Source organism: Ovis aries, chromosome 11 (assembly GCF_016772045.2).
Source record: "Ovis aries strain OAR_USU_Benz2616 breed Rambouillet chromosome 11, ARS-UI_Ramb_v3.0, whole genome shotgun sequence".
NCBI classification, from domain to species: Eukaryota; Metazoa; Chordata; class Mammalia; order Artiodactyla; family Bovidae; genus Ovis; species Ovis aries.
This window is the reverse complement of record NC_056064.1, coordinates 35,467,272-35,488,839: the sequence shown is the minus strand read 5'-3', so window position 1 is coordinate 35,488,839 and position 21,568 is coordinate 35,467,272. Positions and strand designations below refer to the sequence as shown.

The 21,568-nt window shown below is 38.5% G+C and overlaps 1 protein-coding gene and 1 non-coding gene across 16 annotated transcripts in view; both read right to left on the bottom strand.

The window, feature by feature from the left end:
• The window catches only part of SPAG9 (sperm associated antigen 9), a 156,344-nt gene that overhangs the window by 49,441 nt on the left and 85,335 nt on the right, over positions 1-21,568 (bottom strand). For 13 of the 15 annotated variants that reach the window (XM_004012755.5, XM_004012753.5, XM_042255786.1 and 10 more), the window contains 2 exons: positions 6,233-6,440; positions 5,551-5,650 (listed from right to left, as the gene is read on the bottom strand). In XM_004012755.5, coding sequence (XP_004012804.3) covers positions 5,551-5,650; positions 6,233-6,440 — 308 coding nt within the window. Of the gene's footprint in view, positions 1-5,550; positions 5,651-6,232; positions 6,441-11,645; positions 11,766-21,568 lie in introns of those variants that run through there. The other 2 variants (XM_042255789.1, XM_060395532.1) reach the window with 1 other exon arrangement.
• On the bottom strand, positions 21,441-21,527 carry LOC114117090 (small nucleolar RNA SNORD86). Its single transcript, XR_003590881.1, has one exon. It is a non-coding gene; the product is annotated as a small nucleolar RNA SNORD86 (small nucleolar RNA).

Below are 21,568 nucleotides of genomic sequence, written 5' to 3'. Positions count from 1 at the left end.
TGTTTACAGCATCAGACTTTACTTCTATCACCAGTCACATCCACAATTGGGTGTTGTTTATGCTTTGACTCCATCTCTTCCATCTTTTTGGAGTTATTTCTCCACTGATCTCCCATAACATACTGGGAACTTACTGACCTGGGGAGTTCATCTTTCATTGTCCTATCTTTTTGCCTTTTCATACTGCTCATGGGGTTCTCCATACAAGAATACTGAAGTGGTTTGCCATTCCCTTCTCCAGTGGACCACGTTTTGTTAGCACTCTCCACCATGACCTGTCCGTCTTGGGTGGCCCTACATGGCATGGCTCGTAGTTTCATTGAGTTAAAGAAGTTTTCAGGTCATGTACAACAAAACCTAGCTGGAAGGATTTTGAGCATAATCTTACTATCATGCAAAAGGAGCACCAATGCACGGTATTTTGTCCATTCTTTGGCACTGTCTTTCTTTGAGATTATAATGAAAACTGGCCTTTTCCAGTCCTGTGGCCACTGCTGAGTCTTCCAGACTTGCTGATATATTGAGTACAGTATTTTATCAGCACCATCTTTTAGCAATTTTAACAGCTCAGCTGGAATTTCATCACCTCCACTAGCATTATTTTTAGTAATGTTTCCTAAGGCCCACTTGACTTTGCACTCCAGGATGTCAGGCTCTAGGTGAGTGACCACACCATCGTGGTTATCTGGGTCATTAAGACCTTTTCTGTATATAATTCTTCTGTGTAGTCATGCCATCTCTTTTTAATCTTTTACTTAAGTATGAGCAAAACAGCCAAAAAGCACCAGACACCCAAAGAAAGCCTCCATTATAAAATTTAAAGCCCCAAAGTCACGGACTGTGATAGGGTACTGAGAATAAAAGGAGACAATGAATGCAAACAGCAGCAAAAATTTGGGAAAAAAAACAAACCCACAATAATTTTATTTTCATAATAAAGCTACATCCACAAGAGAATTATAGGATGTTATAAAAAGTAACCATCCAAGAAAAAGCTTTTAAGGAAAAAAAAATGATGACAGTTGAGAGATAAAGTTGGGGAAATCATCCAGTAATTACAACAAAAATAGAAGAGATAGAAAAAAAGAGGGAAAAGGGATTTATGAGTGTCAGTTCAGAATGTTCAGTATCTACCTAATAGTTCTAGAAAGAGAGAAGACAAAGAGAAATAAAGAAAAAATTTCTCAACTGTAAATAAAAATTTGCAGATGAAACACATTACCTCAGATACAGAAGAAGACCCCTACATCATCATGGATTTTTAGAAAGGAAAAAACAAAGCAACAACAAATAGGGACAAATATCCTAAAACTTACAAAGAATATATATAAAAAAGCAAGAGTCCACATAGCAACACTCCAAACTGACCATGATAATGAATTAATGTCTTCACAGTTGTGAAGGAAAACTTACAAAGATTTTCCAATATAGAATTCTGTATTCAATCAAACTATGAATCATCCCTTTAAATGACATATATCACATTCAAGTTCTCAAAAATCTTAGTTGCAAACAGCCTTTTCCAGGAAGGCTAGTACGAATATGTTCTGCCAAAACAAAGGCATAAGTCAAGAAGCAAGATGACATGAATCCGAAGAGGTGGCAAGAATACACAGAAGATACACATAACAATAAAGACACACACTAAAAAAAATAAATACATACACATACAAAAAAAAGATCTCAGTGACCTGGATAACCGTGATGGTGTGATCACTCACCTAGAGCCAGACATCCTGGAGTGCAAAATCAAGTGGGCCTTAGGAGGCATCACTAAAAACAAGGCTAGTGGAGTTAAGGAATTCCAGCTGAGCTATTTCAAGTCCTAAAAGATGATGCTGTTAAAGTGCTGCACTCGATAGGCCAGCAAATTTGGAAACTCAGCAATGGCCACAGGACTGGAAAAGTTCAGTTTTCATTCCAATCCCAAAAAAGGACAATGCCGAAGAATGCTCAAGCTACATGCTAGCACTCATTTCACATGCTAGCAAGGTCATGCTCCAAATCCTTCAAGCTAGGCTTGAACAGTATGTGAACCAAGAACTTCCAGATGTACAAGCTAGATTTAGAAAAGGCAGAGAGGAACCAGAGATCAAATTGCCAACATCTACTGGATCATCAAAAAAGCAAGAGAATTCCAGAAAAACATCTACTTCTGCTTCACTGACTAGGCTAAAGCCTTTGATTGTGTGGATCACAACAAACTATGGAAAGTTCTTCAAGAGATGGGAATATCAGACCTCCTGACCTGCCTCCTGAGAAACCTGTATGCAGGTCAAGAAGCAACAGTTAGAACCAGACATGAACAACAGACTGGTTCCAAATGGGAAAAGAGTATGTTAAGGCTGTATATTGTCACCCTGCTTATTTAACTTATATGCAGAGTACATCATGCAAAATGCTGGGCTGGATGAAGCATGAACTAGAATCAAGATTGCCGGGAGAAATATCAATAACCTCAGATATGCTGATGACAATGCCCTTATGGCAGAAAGCGAAGAGGACTAAAGAGCCTCTTGATGAAAGTGAAAGAGAGTGAAAAAGTCGGCTTAAAACTCAACATTCAGAAAACTAAGATCATGGCATCCAGTTCCATCACTTAATGGCAAATAAATAGGAAAACAATGGAAACAGTGACAGACTTTATTTTCCTTCTTGGGCTCCAAAATCACTGTGGGATGGTGACTGCAGCCAGGGATTTGCTCCTTGGAAGAAAAGCCATGACAAACCTGGAGAGTGTATTAAAAAGCAGAGACATTACTTTGTGGACAAAAGCCCATCTAGTCAAAGCTATGGTTTTTCCAGTAATCATGTATGGATGTGAGAGTTGGACCATAAAGAAGGCTGAGCACAGAACTGATGCTTTCGAACTGTAGTGCTAAAAAAGACTCTTGAGAATCCTGTGAACTGTAAGTAGATCAAATCAGTCAATCCTAAAGGAAATCAACCCTGAATATTCACTGGAAGGCACTGATGCTGAAGCTGAAGCTCCAATACTTTGGCTACCTGATGTGCAGAGCCAATTCACTGAAAAAGACCCTGATGCTGGGAAAGACAGAAGGCAGGAGAAGAGGGGGTGACAAAGGATGAGATGGTTGGATGGCATCACTGACTCAACGCACATGAGTTTAAGCAAGCTCCAGGAGATGGTGAAGGACAGGTCCATGGGGTCGCAGACTATCAGACGTGACTAAGCAACCGAACAACAACAACAACAACAACAACAACAACAACAACAACAGATGACATAGTGCCCAGGAAACAGAACAGAGGAGAGACATGAAAAGAATTCCCAGCAAGAAAATGAGAGCAAATTCCAGGACCAGAGCAAACACAATAAAGTCTACCACTGGAGAATGGAAATAGATGCTGCCAAGAAACTGGTTTTATATTTGGCCATTTGAGAATGTTTACATTTATGATTTGTTGGGTATCTGTCAGTGAATAGTGATAGGTATGTAGAAACCTAAGCAAAAGAAATAAAACAAAAACAAAAAAACCCTGAGGCTTTACTAAAAATTAAAGAAAATCAAAGTTGTAAAAGAAAAGGAAATGTAATCATGGCATAATCTGTGAGTAGGCTGTTGTTAGTATTTATATAATCATAATGATACAGTGAATCTTAATTTAAATGAAACTGAAATATATTGGGAGAATGAAAGGAAAGATGATGGTTTAAATAGCTATGTCCTTGTCATCTTTCACTATAAAGTCAATAGCTAATAATGCAGCCTTTTTTAAACCCATGGTCCTAATGTGATCCACAGAATTCAGAAAATGATGAGTGACTATTTGCTCTATTTTTTCAAAGAAAATACATAGCTAGTACTGTTCCAGACACACAGGAGTATAGTTAATTCACTATACAAATGGGGTGCTGTAGGGCATTAGGACTTGATTTTCTCACAGAATCCCAACTGAAAAAGAGAGAGACCAAAGAATAGCACATGAAGATGTGATAAATACGCAAAGATACACAAAGATATGCAAAGATAAATACGCAAAGTGACACAAGCGGTGGTGAGAGATATCCTCTTGAGAATGGAAATGAAGGGTCAGTAGGGGCAAGGGGCTACTACTTTGTATTACCATTTGACCTTAATACTGCATACATACATTGAAAAAAAAAATGTGTTAGTTGCTTAGTAGTGTGCAATTCTTTGCAGTCCAATGGACTATAGCCTGCCAGGCTACGCTGTCCATGGAATTCTCCAGACAAGAATACTGGAATGGGTAGCCATTCCCTTCCCCAGGGGATCTTCCCGACTCAGGGTCTGAACCCAGGTCTCCTGCACGGCAGAAAGATTATTTACCATCCAAGCAACCAGGGAAGTATTTTGTTATTACCATTTAACCTTAATACTGTATACATGCTTTACTCTAATAAAAATATGTTTTTGATTTTTAAAAAGAGGTTCAAAATGATAAGTGGGCACAAGTGTTAATAAGTAGGTTTAGGAGAGGATGGAAAAGCAAATTTCACTTTTTATACACAGCATTGTTTAATTTCTTAAATAAACAATAAAGAAAAAAATATTTCAATAGGGCACAGCCTTTGAAATCAAAGTCTTAAACTGAATGCTAGTTCCACCGCTTGTTAGTCTGGACAAAGTAGTATACAACTCTGAGCTTCTTTATATGTGAAGGGAAGGACATCTATCTCCTAAGGTTATAATTAAGATAAAATTATATGATGGTAACAATAATGTTCAGTTCAGTTCGGTTCAGTCGCTCAGTCGTGTTCGAGCTAACCTTTTGAACTGGGCACTCTGCCAATGATTTAACATATATTGATTCATTTACTCCTTACAATCATCTAAGGTATTATCATAATTCTCTTTCATGGATATAGAAACGTACTTCAGATTCAAATCCAGGTCAGGATTAGAATGCATATAGTCTTATCCTAGAGTTTTCCTGATAGCTCAGAAGGTAAAAAAAAAATCTGCCTGCAATGCAGGAGACCTGGGTTTCATCCCTGGGTTGGGAAGATCCCCTGGAGAAGGGAACAGCTACCCACTCCAGTATTCTGGCTTGGAGAATTTCAATTCAGACGACCTTCATTAAGATGATACATACCATTCTCCTCTAATCACTAAACAGCCTCCCCATGTAAAATGATACTAAAATGAGGCTAATTTCTTGCAGTAATGAAACCATTATAGTTTTGAAGGGAATACATTCTCTTCTTCCTGATTTGGAGGAAGAAATAGGTTTTTTCAAATCATACTTTCCCCACTTTTGCTTTTATGTTTTCCCAAGTTCCACAAACCATGGAATATTTCTTTATGGAATACTCCTTCACTGTCTTTTTTCCCCATCCTTCTGCATGCTTCTAGTCCCTGATGCTACAAAGGTACAGTCCACAGAACATGTAAATTATGTACAAGGTCTGGCTTCAAAAAGAGAAAACTTAAAAATAACATCAACATTTCTTCAGCAAAACATCTGAATGCACTTTATCTGGTCAGAGACCGGGGAACAGCAATGTGCTTAGGGGAGATGGGAAAGGGAAAGAAGTAAGATATCCCAATTAGACCTGAACAGTACCTTGAGCCTTTATATCCACTGAGATCTTTGTCCATATCCAACTCAGGAGTGGATTCAATGATTGCCTGAACTTCTGACTTCTCTTCATTTTCAGCAGAACCTTAGAAAAGGACAAGATAACAAAAATAACGCATATAACACATACAGACCCTGACATGAAAATTGTTTCTGTGGTTGTAAATACATCATTTGATCACAAAAATTTTTAGAGAGCTGAGAAACACAAGGTTAGACAGACAATAGGTCATATATTCAATTAACAGTCAATATGGAAATTAAAAAAAAAATCAACGAAAGTTTTCATAAAAAAATCAACGAAAGTTTTCATTTGTGTTACTTTGGACACAATGCACTGTACACCAGGCCAGAACTCAGTATTTTCATTTTATTTAAGGGGTGAAATACAAAGAGATTAAGGACAGAGACTAATGACCTATGGCAGGGAGCAGATAAAGAATGTCCTCCTGCCTTTCAGGCTTTCCAAACCGCAGCCACTCTCTACCCACGCCATTTTTACTCTCTAAAACTTAACTGAATCATCACATCCTTTAGGCTTATTTACAACTGAGTACAATTTTATGAATCTGCAGCAGCGACAACCCCGGAGATGTCCCTTCTCACATCTGCATCATTTGCATTCACCGAATACTCTGCCAGTATAGAGAACACTAAGGCTACTTACCTGTTGATATGTTTCTAGTTTCTTGGACTACCTGTACTTCAATGTGCTTGCTTCTCTCTGACGTATCTGGTGTATCTGCAGCCTTCACAATTCCTTCATTCTCCTCATGCAAGGGAGTATCACTAGGTATCACTGCCACATCTGAAGCAGCTGTTGACGCTGGAGTGGTAGCTTTAGACCCTCCCTGGCTAACATCAGAAAGTTCATCCTACAAATATAATTAGGGAAAACATTTTGATGAGTATTTTATTTAAATGGCCTTTTAAATAGGTTAAGAAACTTGAGAGAAAATTCTGTTAAAAACTAGTAAGTCACTTATTACCAAAGGTAATCAACAAATAATCTCTGTAGTTTGTTTTCAAGTAACTGGGTACTAGTTAAGTAATAATATTTTTCCAGACATATGTTGAGATTCTTCTAAATAGAAAAAGTATAGATAAAGGAGGAATGGCAGTATTATCAATAAAAGTATACACTAATGTCATCATCAGAGTTTATAACGGCAGTTCTAATTTGCACAATCATTTGATAATGAAGACTTGTCTCAAAACACTTGAAGATGTACTATGCGGCTGTTGTTACTGTTCGGTAGCTCAGTCATGTCCAGCTCTTTGTGACCCCATGGACTGCAGCACTCCAGGCTTCCCTGTCCTTCACCATCTCCCAGAGTTTGCTCAAATTCATGTCCATTAAGTTGGTGATACTATCTAACCTTCTCATCCTCTGTTGCCCTCTTCTCCTCCTGCCCTCAATCTTTCCCAGCATCAGTGTCTTTTCCAGTGAGTCAGCTCTTCGAATCAGGAGGCTAAAGTATTGAAGCTCCAGCTTCAGCATCAGTCCTTCCAATGAATATTCAGGGCTCATTTCCTTCAGATTGCCTGGTTTGATCTCTTTGCCGTCCAAGGGACTCTGAAGAGTCTTCTCTAGCACCACAATTGGAAAGCATCAATTCATATTCATGCTCAGCCTTCTTTATGGTCCAACTCTAAGGTCACATCCGTACATGACTACTAGAAAAACCATAGCTTTGACTATTCAGACCTTTGTTGGCAAAGCGATGTCTCTGCTATTCAATATGCTGTCTAGGCTTGTAGGGCAACTGTCTTTTAATTTCATGGCTGCAGTCACCATCCACACTGATTCTGAAGCCCAAGAAAATAAAATCTGTGACTGCTTCCACTTCTTCCCCTTCTATTTGTCATGAAGTGATGGGACCAGATGCCATGATATTAGATTTTTGAATGTTGAGTTTTAAGCCAGCTTTTTTACTCCTCTTTTATCCTCAGCAAGAGGCTCTTTAGTTCCTCTTCACTTTCTGCCATTAGAGTGGTATCATCTGCATATCTGAAGTTGTTTATATTTCTTGATTCTAGCTTCTGTTTCCTCCTGCCCAGCATTTCACATGATGTACTCTGCATGTAAGTTAAATAAGCAGAATGACAATATTTGAACAGTCAATTGTTCCCACTTTTGAACCAGTCAGTTGTTCGGTATCTGGTTCTGTTTCTTCTTGACCCATATAGTGGTTTCTCAGGAGGCAGGTAATATAGTCTGGTACTCCTATCAGTAGAAGATTTTCCACACCTGTGATCCACACAGTCAAAAGCTTTAGCATAGTCAGTGAAGCAGAAGTAGATGTTTTTCTGGAACTCCCTTGCTTTCTCCATGATCTAACAAATATTAGCAATTTGATCTCTGGTACTTCTCCCTCTTGGAAATAGCTTGTACACTTGGAAGTTCTTGGTTCAAGTACTGCTGAAGCCTATCTTTAAAGATTTTGAGCATAACTTTGCTATTATGTGAAATGAGCCCAACTGTGTGGTAGTTATGCAGGTGACACCACCCTAATGGCAGAAAACAAAGAGCAATTAAAGAGCCTCTTGATGAAGGTGAAAGACCAGAGTGAAAAAGCTGGCTTAAAACCCAACATTCAAAAAACTAAGTTCACGGCATCCGGTCCCACCATTTCATGACAAATAGATGGGGAAAAAATGGAAACAGTGACAGACTTTATTTTCTTGGGTTCAAACAATCACTGTGGGACTGAGACTGCAGTCATGAAATTAAAAGATGCTTGCTCCTTGGAAGAAAAGTTACGACAAACCTAGACAGCATATTAAAACACAGTCATCACTTTGCCAACAAAGGTCTGTATGGTCAAAGCTATGGTTTTTCCAGCAGTCATGTATGGATGTGAGAGTTGAACCATCAAGAAGGCTGATGCCAAAGAATTGATGCTTTCAAACTGCGGTGCTGGAGAAGATTCCTGAGAGTCCCTTGGACTGCAAGGAAATCAAACCAGTCAATCCTAAAGAACATCAACCCTGAATATTCAGTGGAAGGAAAGATGCAGAAGCTGAAGTGCCAATATTTTGGCCATGTGATGCAAAGAACCGACTCACTGGAAAAGATCCTGATGCCGGGAAAGATTGAGGGCAGGAAGAGAAAGGGGTATCAGAGTATGAGATGGCTGGATGCCATCACTGACTGCACAGACATGAGTATGAGCAAACTCCTAGAGATAGGGAAGGACAGGGAAGCGTGGCATGCTGCAGTCCATGAGGTCACAAAGTGTGAGACATGACTGAGCGACTGAACAATAAACAAATGGAATGAAAAGTCTCTGCCACAGTGTTTGACTGAAGGCACAGTATTTTTTTCTCCTATGGAAGAAATTATGAAATTTCATCACTAACAATGCATCCATCTAAAGATAGAAGGAAGAAAGACAATCCTAAATATTAGCCTGTTGTTAAATATAAAATGTATCACTGGTCAACAGCAAGTCCATAAGACTCCAGGTACAAAATGAGGAAAAATTTTTACTAGGACCTAAATGGAACCTGGAAGCATTGATATGAATTATTTAATGTGAAGCTGTAGGGGAGTTGCATGCTATTATTTTATATTCAATCTGTGACATCAAGAGACCTCTAATTCCTATTTTATGTTGCTCTATGTCAGGCCGTACTGTTTCAGCTACCAATTTTGACTACAAATGCTGCTTTATCTATCTGAAGACCACCAGCCTAACAATTTGAATTACCTGACATCATTAAGATTTCCTCTTCAATGACACACATAGGTGCCATAAGCAGAGACTTACTGGGTGGTCAAGTCTCTTTCTAATAAATGTACTTGTTTTGTAACCCCACTCAAAGTCTTTCAATCTTTAAGAAACTCTATTACAGGCTTTCAAGTCACTAAACAATGCCCACAAAACTAAGGAACCTGACTTGGGGTTCCAGTGCTGTAACTACAAGTGCTGTGCAAGATAACAAGTCCTGGTTAGATGTGAAGAAACTAGGACCCCTGTGTACTGCTGGTGGGGTGATATGATGGTGCAACTGCTATGGAAAACAGTGTAACATTTCCTTATAAAATTAAAAATAGAACCACCATATGATCCAGCACTACCCCTCCTGCTTATAAAACCAAAAGATCTGGAGACAGGGATTCAAAGAGATATTTACACACTCACGTTCACAGCAGAACTATTCATAGTAATCAACAAGTGGAAGTGACCCGAATGTCCAATGAGGGATGAAATGTATAAACAAAATATGGTATATAAATATATATATATATATATGCATGTATATATATGTACACACACACACACACACACCGGAATATTATTCAGCTTTAAAATGGAAGGAAATCCTGTGATTTCCTTGATCCAACATGGATGAATCTTGAGGACATTGTTTCATTAAGTGAAATAAGCCAATCACAAAAAAACAGATACAATACGATTTCACTGACATGAGGTATCTAAAGTGGTCACATTCATAGAAACACTCAGTAGAGTGGTAGCTGACAGTGCTGAGGGGAGGGACTGAAAGAGGAGTTTAATGGGTACACAGCTTCAGATGTGCACGATAAAAAAGCTCTAGCAATTTTCACAACAATATGACTAGTCTTAACACTACTGTAGTGTATAGTTAAAATGGTTACAGTAGTAAACTTGGCTTTTTTTTTTTTTTTTTAAATCACACATACAAAAAAAGAGAATGGGGAAAAAAAGAGAGAACAGGTGGCATTAATTTTAGCTTCCTTGAGATACCATGGTGAAAACAGTCTGGTCTTTGCACTATTTTTCTACTGGTTTTAGATATCAGGCTAGAAGGCTATACACCTTTACAAAATACTTTCAACTGTTCCATTCATCAATGCCTCACATACCCAGTACTGTATAGAATATACATGTCACATATTATCTGCCATTGTCCCATTGCTAGTTATATTCAGAGAGACTATAAAGTAAGTTCACAACTATAAAAATAAATCAGTCAATTAAGGACAATTTAGAAATGTTCTAATATAGTGTTTTCTTACGTAGCTTGCCTGATTTCATCTGAAATAAGCTAAAAAAGAGGGCAAGTAACTCTGCTATATAAACCTGTCTTCAGTGTCAAAGATTTTAAGCTTAATCTAAGTAAAAGATAAACAGAATAACAAAATTCTGTGTATACATGTACTTTCTAGAGAGCTTCATAACTTTAATCTGACTCCTAGAGGAATCCGTGACCCAAAGAAACACTGAGAATCACTGAGATGACATAAGTCTAGCTCTAAGTTATACTACAGGTTCAAAAAAATTTAGCTTATTAAAACAGAGGCATAGATGACCTACTTCTGAAGATATTTCTGAAAATGATACTGGTTCCACCATTATGAACCAGGTGATGGCCTTACCCTGGTTAACCCTGATCTAGTGGGTAGGACACAGTCTTATTTTGTCCTTATATCCCTAGTGCCTAGCACATCAAGCCTGACATGAAGTAGGCTCTCAAAAGATGTTTGCTGAATGGTGCCCTGACAGGCGCTAAACAAATCTGTTTAACTAGAGAGGCAGCCCATGATAAAATGACTTACTAGGCTGTCTCCAGGATACTTTCAAGTTGTGTACATTCTGCCCCGAGGATGGTACTTGTGCAAACATAGAAGTCTTCTTACCCAGAGCTGTATAAAGAGAAATAAGCTGAACTTCCATAGGATTTACTTATTCTTTTCTCTCCTTTAGAGATTACAGTAAAGCCCCAGCAACCACCATAGAAGAAATAATTTTTTTTTTTTCATTTCAGTGGGTTTCCTTGGTGGCTCAGCTGGTAAAAAAAAAATCCGCCTGCAATACAGGAGACCTGGGTTTGATCCCTGCGGGGGAAGATCCCCTGGAAAAGGAAAAGGCTACCCACTCCAGTATTCTGGCCTGAAGAATTCCATAGACTGTATAGTCCACGGGGTCACAAAGAATCAGACATGACTGAGCGACTTTCACTCACTCAGTGAATAACATCAGTAGTCTTCCAAACTGAGCACTTGATATCTTGAGAGCGGCAGTTGAGGAAGTAACCAAAAGTTAATCACTTTCATCTACTTTTTGCAAAATGCTTTGAAAGCCCATTCTCACCTCCTGTTCTATAGCCTTCAGAGGTTCAAGGCTACTTCTGACCTGGGAATAGGGAAGGATTATAAAAGAGAAAAAAAAATTCATATATTTACTAGGTGTCAGCATATGTCTAAGTATCTTTGGCTTATGCTACCTCTCAGGATAACAAGGTCCATCTCTATTTTCTACTTTGTTCAAATGAGGGTTTGGGGGTTTTCTTTTGACTTAAAATCACCTCCTTTAAATCTCTATTTAAAGCCATATCATAAAAGCCACCACCTGGGTCTTATCTTACCCTATACTTTGTCAATAAGCAGTTTATCACTTACCCGTTTTTTCTATTCATAAGGGCTTCCCTGGTGGCTCAGCAGTAAAGAATCTGCCAGCCATCGCAACGAGAAGCCCACACACCATGACTAGCCCCTGCTTGCTGCAGCTAAAGCAAAGCCCACACAGCAACAAAGACCCAGCTGAACTGAAGCAAAAGTCACTCAGTTGTGTGGGACTCTTTGTGACCCCATGGACTACACAGTCCATGGAATTCTCCTGGCCATAATAGTGGAGTGGGTATAAGCTCCCTTCTCCAGGGGATCTTCCCAACTCAGGGATAGAACCCAGGTCTCCTGCACTGCAGGCGGATTCTTTACCAGCTGAGCCACCAGGGAAGCCCAAGAATACTGGGGTGGGTAGCCTATTCCTCCTCCAGCGGATCATCCCAACCCAGGAATCGAACCAGGGTCTCCTGCATTTCAGGTGGATTCTTTACCAGCTGAGCTACCAGGGAATCCCAAAAAAAGAGAAATCTTCCTGAAATTTATCCTAATCATCTTGAGTAATTAATGTAGTAAATATTCCAATTTAGCATACTTGGAAATGCTAAACACACTCTTCTTCCCCCTGCCTCACCCCCTATCATTTCTGAAACTGACAGAGAACACTAACAATTAAAGGGTGACCAAGATTCAAATCCTTTCTCAAAAAACATTTATTTACTCATATTCTCTACTTGTACATTTGCCCTCTTTGAGACAACAGTGTTTCTCTGAAACAGAAAGCAACTTCAAGTTTTAAATATTCTTAGTCTGGAAATCCATCAGTCTTTTTGAAAGTCTAAAATACAGCTGTGCTGCACTCTCTTGTTCCCACCCAAAAAAGTACAGATGAACAAGAAAAGATTCACTTTTTTTCTAGATGAAACATAACTGACTTACAACATTATATTAGTTTCATGTGTATAATACAATGGTTTGATATTTTCAGGTATTAGAAAATGACCACCAAGTCTAAGCACCAACTGTTGCCATACAAAGTTATTGCAATATTATTGACTGTATTCCCTATGCTATTCATTACATCCCTTTGACTTCTTTATTCTATGACTGTAGCTTTGCACCTCCCTCACCTGTTTCACTCATCTCCTCACACCCCACTCCCTTCCAGCAACTTCAGTCTGCCCTCCGTCCCTGTGAGCCTGCTTCTGTTTCACGCTTGTTCATTCTGCTTCGTGGTTTTAGGTCCCACGTATGAGAGAAGGCACATGGCATTTGTCTTTCACGGACTGACTTTTCCCACTTGGCGTAATGCCCTCTAGGTCCATCCATGTTATCAAAACTGGCAAGATTTTTATAAGGTTGGATGACGTTCCATTTAATACACCACAGCATGATTCACTTTGTACAAACCAGACTGCATCTCCTTTAATATCTGTTTACACGAGCTTTGATTTTGGATTCTCATCTTTAACTCTTCTCAACTAACATTTCATCAAAAGCTAGGTAAATAACTCTCTAAATAAAAACAAAAAGATTGTGAATGTGTATTTCAAAATGGAAAACAAAAAGCTGCAGGAAATACTTAAGAGTATAAACTCATTTATCATACAAAGACATATATGAGTATGTATTATCTATGTGCAATATGGACTTCCCTCATAGGTCAGTGGGTAAAGAATCCACCTGCAATCCAGGAGACCCCAGTTTGATTCCTGGGCTGGGAAGATCTCCTGGAGAAGGGATAGGCTCCTCACGCCCATATTTTTGGGCTTCCCTTGTGGCTCAGCTGGTAAAGAATCAGACTGCAATGCGGGAAACCTGGGTTTGATCCCTGGGTTGGGAAGATACCCTGGAGATGGGAAAGGCTACCCACTCCAGTATAATCCATGGGGTCACAAAGAGTCGGACACGACTGAGCAACTTTTACTTTCACTTTTCATGTACATATGTGAAGAAACGAGCATGAAGAATATACCAACTGAGGATACACCAATAACTGAGGTGAAGGAATGGAGTTTACAGTTTTTACTCTAGATTCTATATTATTTGATTGTGAAACCTTATTAATATAACCTTAATAAAATATGTGATCTAGATCAACTTTACATTTCTAGCACCTGGCATTGTTTATGACCCAGTAGGTATCAAAGTTTTTTAATGTAAAAAGCAAAGTAATTTTTCTTCAACAGAAAATACTTGAAGCTATTTTTCCTAAGAGTTTGTTTAAACATTAAATATCAATAGTAATAAAAATGCATGTGCCAATTACTTCAAAAGAAGCCACATTAGAAATATAAGCTTTAAATATCATAATTTTTAACAGTGTTATTTTTAACCAACCAAATTTTACCAGTTTTCATTCTCAACATACACAAGCATCTTGGTCAACATACAACATAATAAATATGCCAAAAAGAGCAGGAGAAAAATCCTATTTATAAACACCCAATAAAAAAGAACTAATCTACTGCATATTTTCTAAGCAAGAGTTTAAAAGGGCCTTCCCTTTTTAGTATGAATCTTATAATTTTGTCAGTATACCTCAATAAAAATGAATGAATGAATGGGAAAGTACCAAAATATTAAGAAGACTAAATCTTAATTCAGTTTTCCCTTCAAACCCCCATTGTCAGCTGTGGATGATTTCTGAAGTTATCAAATAAGGATACACTTGAGTGGGAAAGTTGGTAAATAACAAGTAAAGTTACAGGACTCCCCTGGTGGTGCAGTAGTTAAGAATCTGCCTGCCACTGCAAGGGCCACGGGTTTGATCCCTACTCGGGACGATTCCACATGCCATGGGGAAACTTAAGTCCATGCACCACAACTACTGAGCCCACATTCTAGAGCCCGTGTTGCAACTACGGAGCCTCCATGCTCTACAGCCACTGATCCGCAACTAGAGAAGCCACGGCAACAAGAAGCCTGTGCACTACCATGCCTGCCACAACTACAGAAAGCCAGGGCAGCAACAAAGACCCAGCGCAGCTAAAAGTAATAAACGCGCATCATTATTTAATATTATTCAATTACTGGTGGATGTATTTTGAGACTTATAAATAAGTCTCAATTATTAAATAAATCTTAATTTGAGAATTATTAAATGACAATTATTTAATATTAATATGAAATAATACTTCTTATGCTCTGTCCCAAGCAAACCATAAAATATTACAAAATATAATCCATTTTTTTTTGCATCCGAGCATATATTTTGAAAACTTTTACACTGATACCAAAGACAGGCAAAGACACTACAAGAAAATTACAAATATCCTTTACAACTACTGACATAGAAGTACTGAACGAAACACGAGCAAACCAAAGCAGTACATTAAAAGGTTTATACACTATGATCAAATGGGATTTAATCTTGGAATTTTAAAATGGGTCAACAGATAAAAATTAATCAATGTGATATATCACCTTAATAGAATGAAGGGAAAAAAAAACCAAATCATCTCAATTGATGCAATAACAGAATGACAAAATTCCACATCTTTTCACAATAAAAACATTTAATGAACGAGAAACAGAAAGAAACTCACTATGCTGAAAGCCATATATGAAAAACCCACGGCTAAAAACATACTCAGTGGTGAAAGACTAAGTTTCCCCTTTGAATTAGGAACAATGTCCACTTTTGCCACTTCTAGTAAATATTATATTAGAGGTTCTAGGCAGAGCAAATAGACAAGAAGAAGAAATAGGCGTTCAGACTAGAAAAGAAGAAGTAAAATTCTCTCTATTCACTGACAACATGATCTTATATCGAGAAAACCCTGAAGATTACACACACAAAGTTAAAGCTAATAAATGAATTCAGCAAAGTTCCAAGATACAAAATCAACACACAAAAATCAGTTGCAATGAACAATCCAAGAAGATAATTAAGAAAACAACTCCATTTACACTAGCATAAAAAGAATAAAATACTTAGGAATAAATGTAACCCTTAATCAAAGTCTCAATGGTGATGAAGCTTTGAAATGGGAGAGGTGGTGTTTATACAACATTAAGAATGCTCTGAATGCCACCTGACTATACACTTTAACATGGTTAATCACGTTTTATCCAGGCAATACCCAGCTTGCTTGCTTTCTCTTTTCCTCCCCACATTTTACTTTTAGAATTTTTCAGTGAACACCCACATACTCATCACCCAGTTTCTACCCATTAGCATTTCACTATTCTATTCTTTACTACTCTTTACCACATAACTGCCCATCTTTCTACCAGTCCAAGATGCATTTCAAAGACACTGTCATCATCAATACACTTCACCCCCAAACATCTCAGCACACACGTCATCAACTAGAGCTCAGTATCTGTTTCATGTATTTTTGAATTACACTTACATAAAAAGCACAAACTGCGAGTGTATCTTGCTGAGTGTTGACAAATGCACCCATCCGTCTAACCCAACCCCTCACCAACACAGTACATTACCATCATCCTAGATATTTCCCTCAGGCCCTTTCTTAGTCAGCCCACTCACAGCCCACCTGAGACAACCACTGTTCTAATTTTGTCCTGACCATACATTCATTTTCCATTATATAAAACTTCATAGAGTTGGTACCACAGAACATGTATTCTTTTATCTAAGACCTCTGTCATTCAGCATGTCTTTGAGAACTGCTTCTCTTTTAGACCTCCAATTTTGTAATTCAGAGCTTGGAGGATGCTCTCAGACCAATTAAAAAAAAAAAGCAGAAATTGAGCAATTCACAAGACATATAAAGGGAAAGGGAGAAAAAAAGTAAAGTGAATTGTGATTCATATGGTACTTGTGGGGAAAAAAAAGATGTAAGCTTTTATATGCTTAAAATAACTCAGGAAGGACACAAGAAACTGGTTACAGAAGTTGCCTTGAGGGAGGAGAAAGACACTAAAGGAGAGATTTTTTTGGTAAAAAAATGAAGCATAATACCCGTACAAATAAGTTCACATATCACAAGTGTACAGCTCAATTTTCACAAACTGAATACATCTGAGTAACCTGCACTTAGAACAGGAATCAGAATCTTGTCAGCACCCTAAAAACAAAAAAGATAACCCTCTATCACAGTTCTTTTGGGGGGCTATGCTGGGTCTTCAGTGCAGTGTGGGCTTTCTCCAGCTGTGGCGTGTCGGGGCCACCCTCTAGCTGCCATGCTCAGCCCTCTCACTGCAGTGGCCTCCCTTGTTGTGGGGCATGGGCTTCAGGGCACACGGGCTTCAGTAGTTGCGGCTCCTGGGCTCTAGAGCACAAGCCCAGTGAATGTGGGCTTAGTTGCTCCAAAGCATGTGGGATCTTCCTGGCTCAGGGATCGAACCTGTGTCTCTTGCATTGGAAGGCAGATCCTTTACCACTGAGCCACCAGGAAGCCTGCTTCTGTTGTTTATACTCTGGCTTTTGGCCATGAGGCATGTGGGATCTTCTGACATTTTAACTGTGGCTTGGTGTGGGTCTCTTTGGGGACATCTTGTTTGGGTCTCACTGCTTTCTGGACTTGGTTGTCTGATTTCTTTGCCAGATTAAGAGACTTATTAAATAAGATTTAATAAGCAATAATTTAATAACATTAAATAAGCCTCAATTATTAATAAATGTCTTAATTTGAGTATTAAGTAATTACTTACTATTAATAATAATCCCCAAGCAAAACATAAAATATTATAACAATCCATTTTTCCTAAAACTCAATTTTTATTTTACTCTACTGTAAATACTAATATAAAAATCCAAAGGAAGTAATGTATAATATAAACCAATGGAAAAACCCAACATAAGGATCAAAGGAAGAAAGGGCCTAGAAGCAATCATATTCCAATCCATAAGCACATTTAGTGCCTAGATCTTGGTTCCTAAATATTTTCTCCAATAAATAGAACCAGGGTTTCTCTGAGAAGCAGTCAATTGCACAGCAGGTACAGGGAAAATACAAGAGCCTGGAGCATCTGGTGGTGTCAGGAAGGAAGGACTCAGAAGAGTATGGGCATAAAGGGTATTAGGATGACTCCTGAAAGAGCTCCTGATGTCCTAAGCTGAAACAATTTGAGCAACAAAATAAATACAGTAAGTACCCTACACACAAAACTGCAAGTTTCAAACTTGCAAAAATGAGAACGTGCATTCTATCAATGTCAAGTATGAGTGAAATTGTGAGTCTCCTACTGCTGACGATCTTTCAGCTCTACCATCTCCCATCTTCTCTCCCTCCTCTAGTCAGCAACTCTTCTTGCCTGTTGTACTACTATACTTTTAAAGGTACTGTACTGTAAGATTAAAAAGTTTTCTTTATTTTCTGTTTGTTTTTATTTGTGTGAAAAGTATTATAAACCTGTTATAGCACAGTACTATTTGACTGGTTGTGTTAGGTAACTAGGCTAACTTTGTCAGACTTACAAATTGGACTTAGGAACGTGCTCTGAAAACGGAACTTGTTCGTATGTACGGGACTTACCATAACAGTGTTGGATAACCTACAGAAAAAAATAATATCTATTAGTTCAAACAAGGAAAGAAAGAAGAGAGGGAATGAGTAGCTCTCCCTTCCCAAAGAATTCCAGTTAATAAATGCAGAATGAAGAAAATAGAAAATAAGCATTAGAATACCACAATAATGATTATTGTAGCTAAGATTCACTGATGGGTACTAAAATCAGTAAACAAAAGTTTGAGAAACAGGATATCAGCACAGTCTCAAAACACATCCACCAAGATATTCATTAATCAAATTATAAAGAGAAAAACTAACTTTACAGTGGAGAAATCCAACATACACTAGATGAACCAAGCAATCAAGGTTAACATCACCATTACAGCATGCTGCTTCTGTAGCAACCTTATTAAAAATATATAGCCTCAATCTAACCATGAGAAACCATCAGAGAAGCCCAAATTTAGAGACCGTCTACAAAATAACCAACCAGTATTCTTTCAGCTTGAAGGTCATGAAAGGCAAGCAAAGACTGAGAAGGGACTGAGGCAACATAACTCAACGCAATGTGGGATCCTGGACTGGATCCTGGAACCAAAAAAGAACACTGGTGGGAAAATTGGCAAAATCTGAATAAAAGTCTGTAGTTCAGCTAATAGTATTGTACCAATGTTATTTTTTTAGTTTTAATAATCTTATTGTGGTTAGTTAATATTGGTGGATGGCAGGTGATAGGTATCGTTCCCTCTGTACTGTTTTTGCAACTTTTCTCTAAGTCTAAAATGTCTCAAAAAGAAAAGTTAAAGAAACAAAAAACAACCAAGAGTATTAACTGTTTTGAAATGTAAAATCATACATGCATTTTACGACAGGATCTTTAATCACAGAAGATACACAGTAAGGTTTAACTACTACAAAGATTCAAACTTGGGAAAACTCAAGAAATAGGAACAACTAAACATAAATGGAGGAGGATGGAAAATTCTTCTAAACAAGAATGCTGGCTCTGTTCAGGCATTTTCCGTTTTGCATGCTAAGCACATCCTCTGAAGAATGCAGCACGCATTGACCACTGGCTTTATATACCAAACCCTGCTAACAAGACCTTCTCACAGCAGCTCCACTGAAGTATTTCAAGTCATGCAGTTTTAAAAGAACTCTTTAAAACTTTCCTAAGTAGGTACCAACCCAATTGCTTTTAGCTAAAATTGTTTTTTCTCAGTTTTAAAAGTCACATTCTACTAATAACCAACAACCTAGGAGACTCTTAAAATGAAAAACTAATAACCTTTTTGGAATATATATACATATTTGCACATTCACACGTCTATAGGCATGTGCAGGTGCATATATATACACCAGCTGTATATATACACATACATATGCGTACATGTCAAACTGGATGGAATCTATGAAATCACTGCCAAAGTGATACCAACCAAGGTCTAAAAACTGTGACAATTTTATGTATAGCGTATTTTAAATATTTAAAACGTTTTGTTCTCTTTCTATATATGGGCACAAGGGAGAGATATCTGAACTCTAAACTTGTAAAGCAATGAAGAACTCACACAACACAGCTTGTGAGAACACAAATGGCTACCATCCCTTTGGCAGGCAATTTGGTGATATCTAGCAAAATCTGAAATATGGGCTTTGATTCAGCAATCCCACTTATGGGAACTATAAATACCAGCACAAAATTATGTACAAGGTTTATTCAACTCAGCATTGCTTGTAATGGCAAGAGATTAGGACAAAGTGAGGTGTTCTATCAGTAAAGTAGATTTTAATGGCAGTTGGTATATGTGATCCCTTTCCCCTGGCCCTTCCTCTGCAATTCTGATGTATCACTCATCTTCCTTCATTCCCTTGTTTTCAATTTCTTTTTACATTGGACTCTTCTTCTAAGCACACAAACAACCCAGTCTGTCCCATTTTTGTTGGTGGTGGTTTGTTTCTAATTTTATAGGGCTCTAGAGGATGTGTAGGGAAATATCTCTGCAAGTTATGCCTCACTAGGAAAATGTCCACTCTAATTTTTCTGGGATAGTTTTTGGAGTTTTCCTTTTTCTTGGAGCCACCATTTTTGCTTCCCTGATAGCTCAGTTGGTAAAGAATCTACCTGCAAGGTAGGAGACCCTGGTTCAATTCCTGGATCAGGACGATCTACTGGAGAAGGGATAGGCTACCCACTCCAGTATTCTTGGGCTTCCCTTGTGGCTCAGCTGGTAAAGTATCTGCCTGCAATGCGGGAGAGACCTGGGTTCAGGCCCAGGGTTGGGAAGATCCCCTGGAGAAGGAAAAGGCTATCCACTCCGGTATTCTGGCCTGGAGAATTTGATGGACTGTATAGTCCGTGGGGTCGCAAAGAGTTGGACAGGACTGAGCGACTTTCACTTTCTGTTATTGCTAACAGAAGCCTCTTAAAGTCCACTGCTGACTGGGTCCGCCTTGGAAGAGAATTTCCTCTTTTTCTTTGGGGACCCTCTTGTTTCCTGACTCTTCAGGGTCATTAACTGATTCTTCTTTGGGAAAACTTGGAAAGACTTCTACAGCCAGCTGTCTCTTCAATACTGCCACTAACTAGCTCCTCCTTGGAAAAAAGATTTCTTTTTCTTGGGTTTGGAGGTGATAAGATGGATATTCTCCATTCTCCCAAGGAGCCTCCTCAGGCTTTTGCTTTTTCTTCTTTTGGGGTCTTTTACTTATCTCCTCATTCCTCCGGGGCACTACTGTTTTTTGAAGATGCCAGGGCAATCACAGCCAGCCTTTTCTTTTCCTTATTCAAGTGTTTCTTCTCCTGTTTCTAGCTTCCTAGTAATCTCAGCAGCTACTTCATCTACCTGAATCATTGCTTCCTTCATGACATGCAGATTTCTTTTGTGGAATCTCTCCAGTCTAATACACAGAAGGACAGTCCCTCCTCAACTTGTTCTCAAAGCTTCTGCCCAAATACACTGGTGGGTACCTCAGAGAAGCAATCAATTTGTGAGGCAATACTGCCTTTATTTTGCCAGGTATTAGGAGAGGTGGCCTCTGTTCTTGGCAGCTGCTTGGCCAATGAAGGTAGAGTGGAAAATGAGTCTGGAAATCTGATCCCTTTGCTGGACCCAGGAAATCACTCAGACACTAGGACTGGCCATCAACCCTATAGCAAGAGGCCTGTTTGAGTGACAGAGCCCTGATCAAGCATCACCATGAATGTCCCACCCTAAGAGTACTTTTCCTTTACCCTGCAACTCAA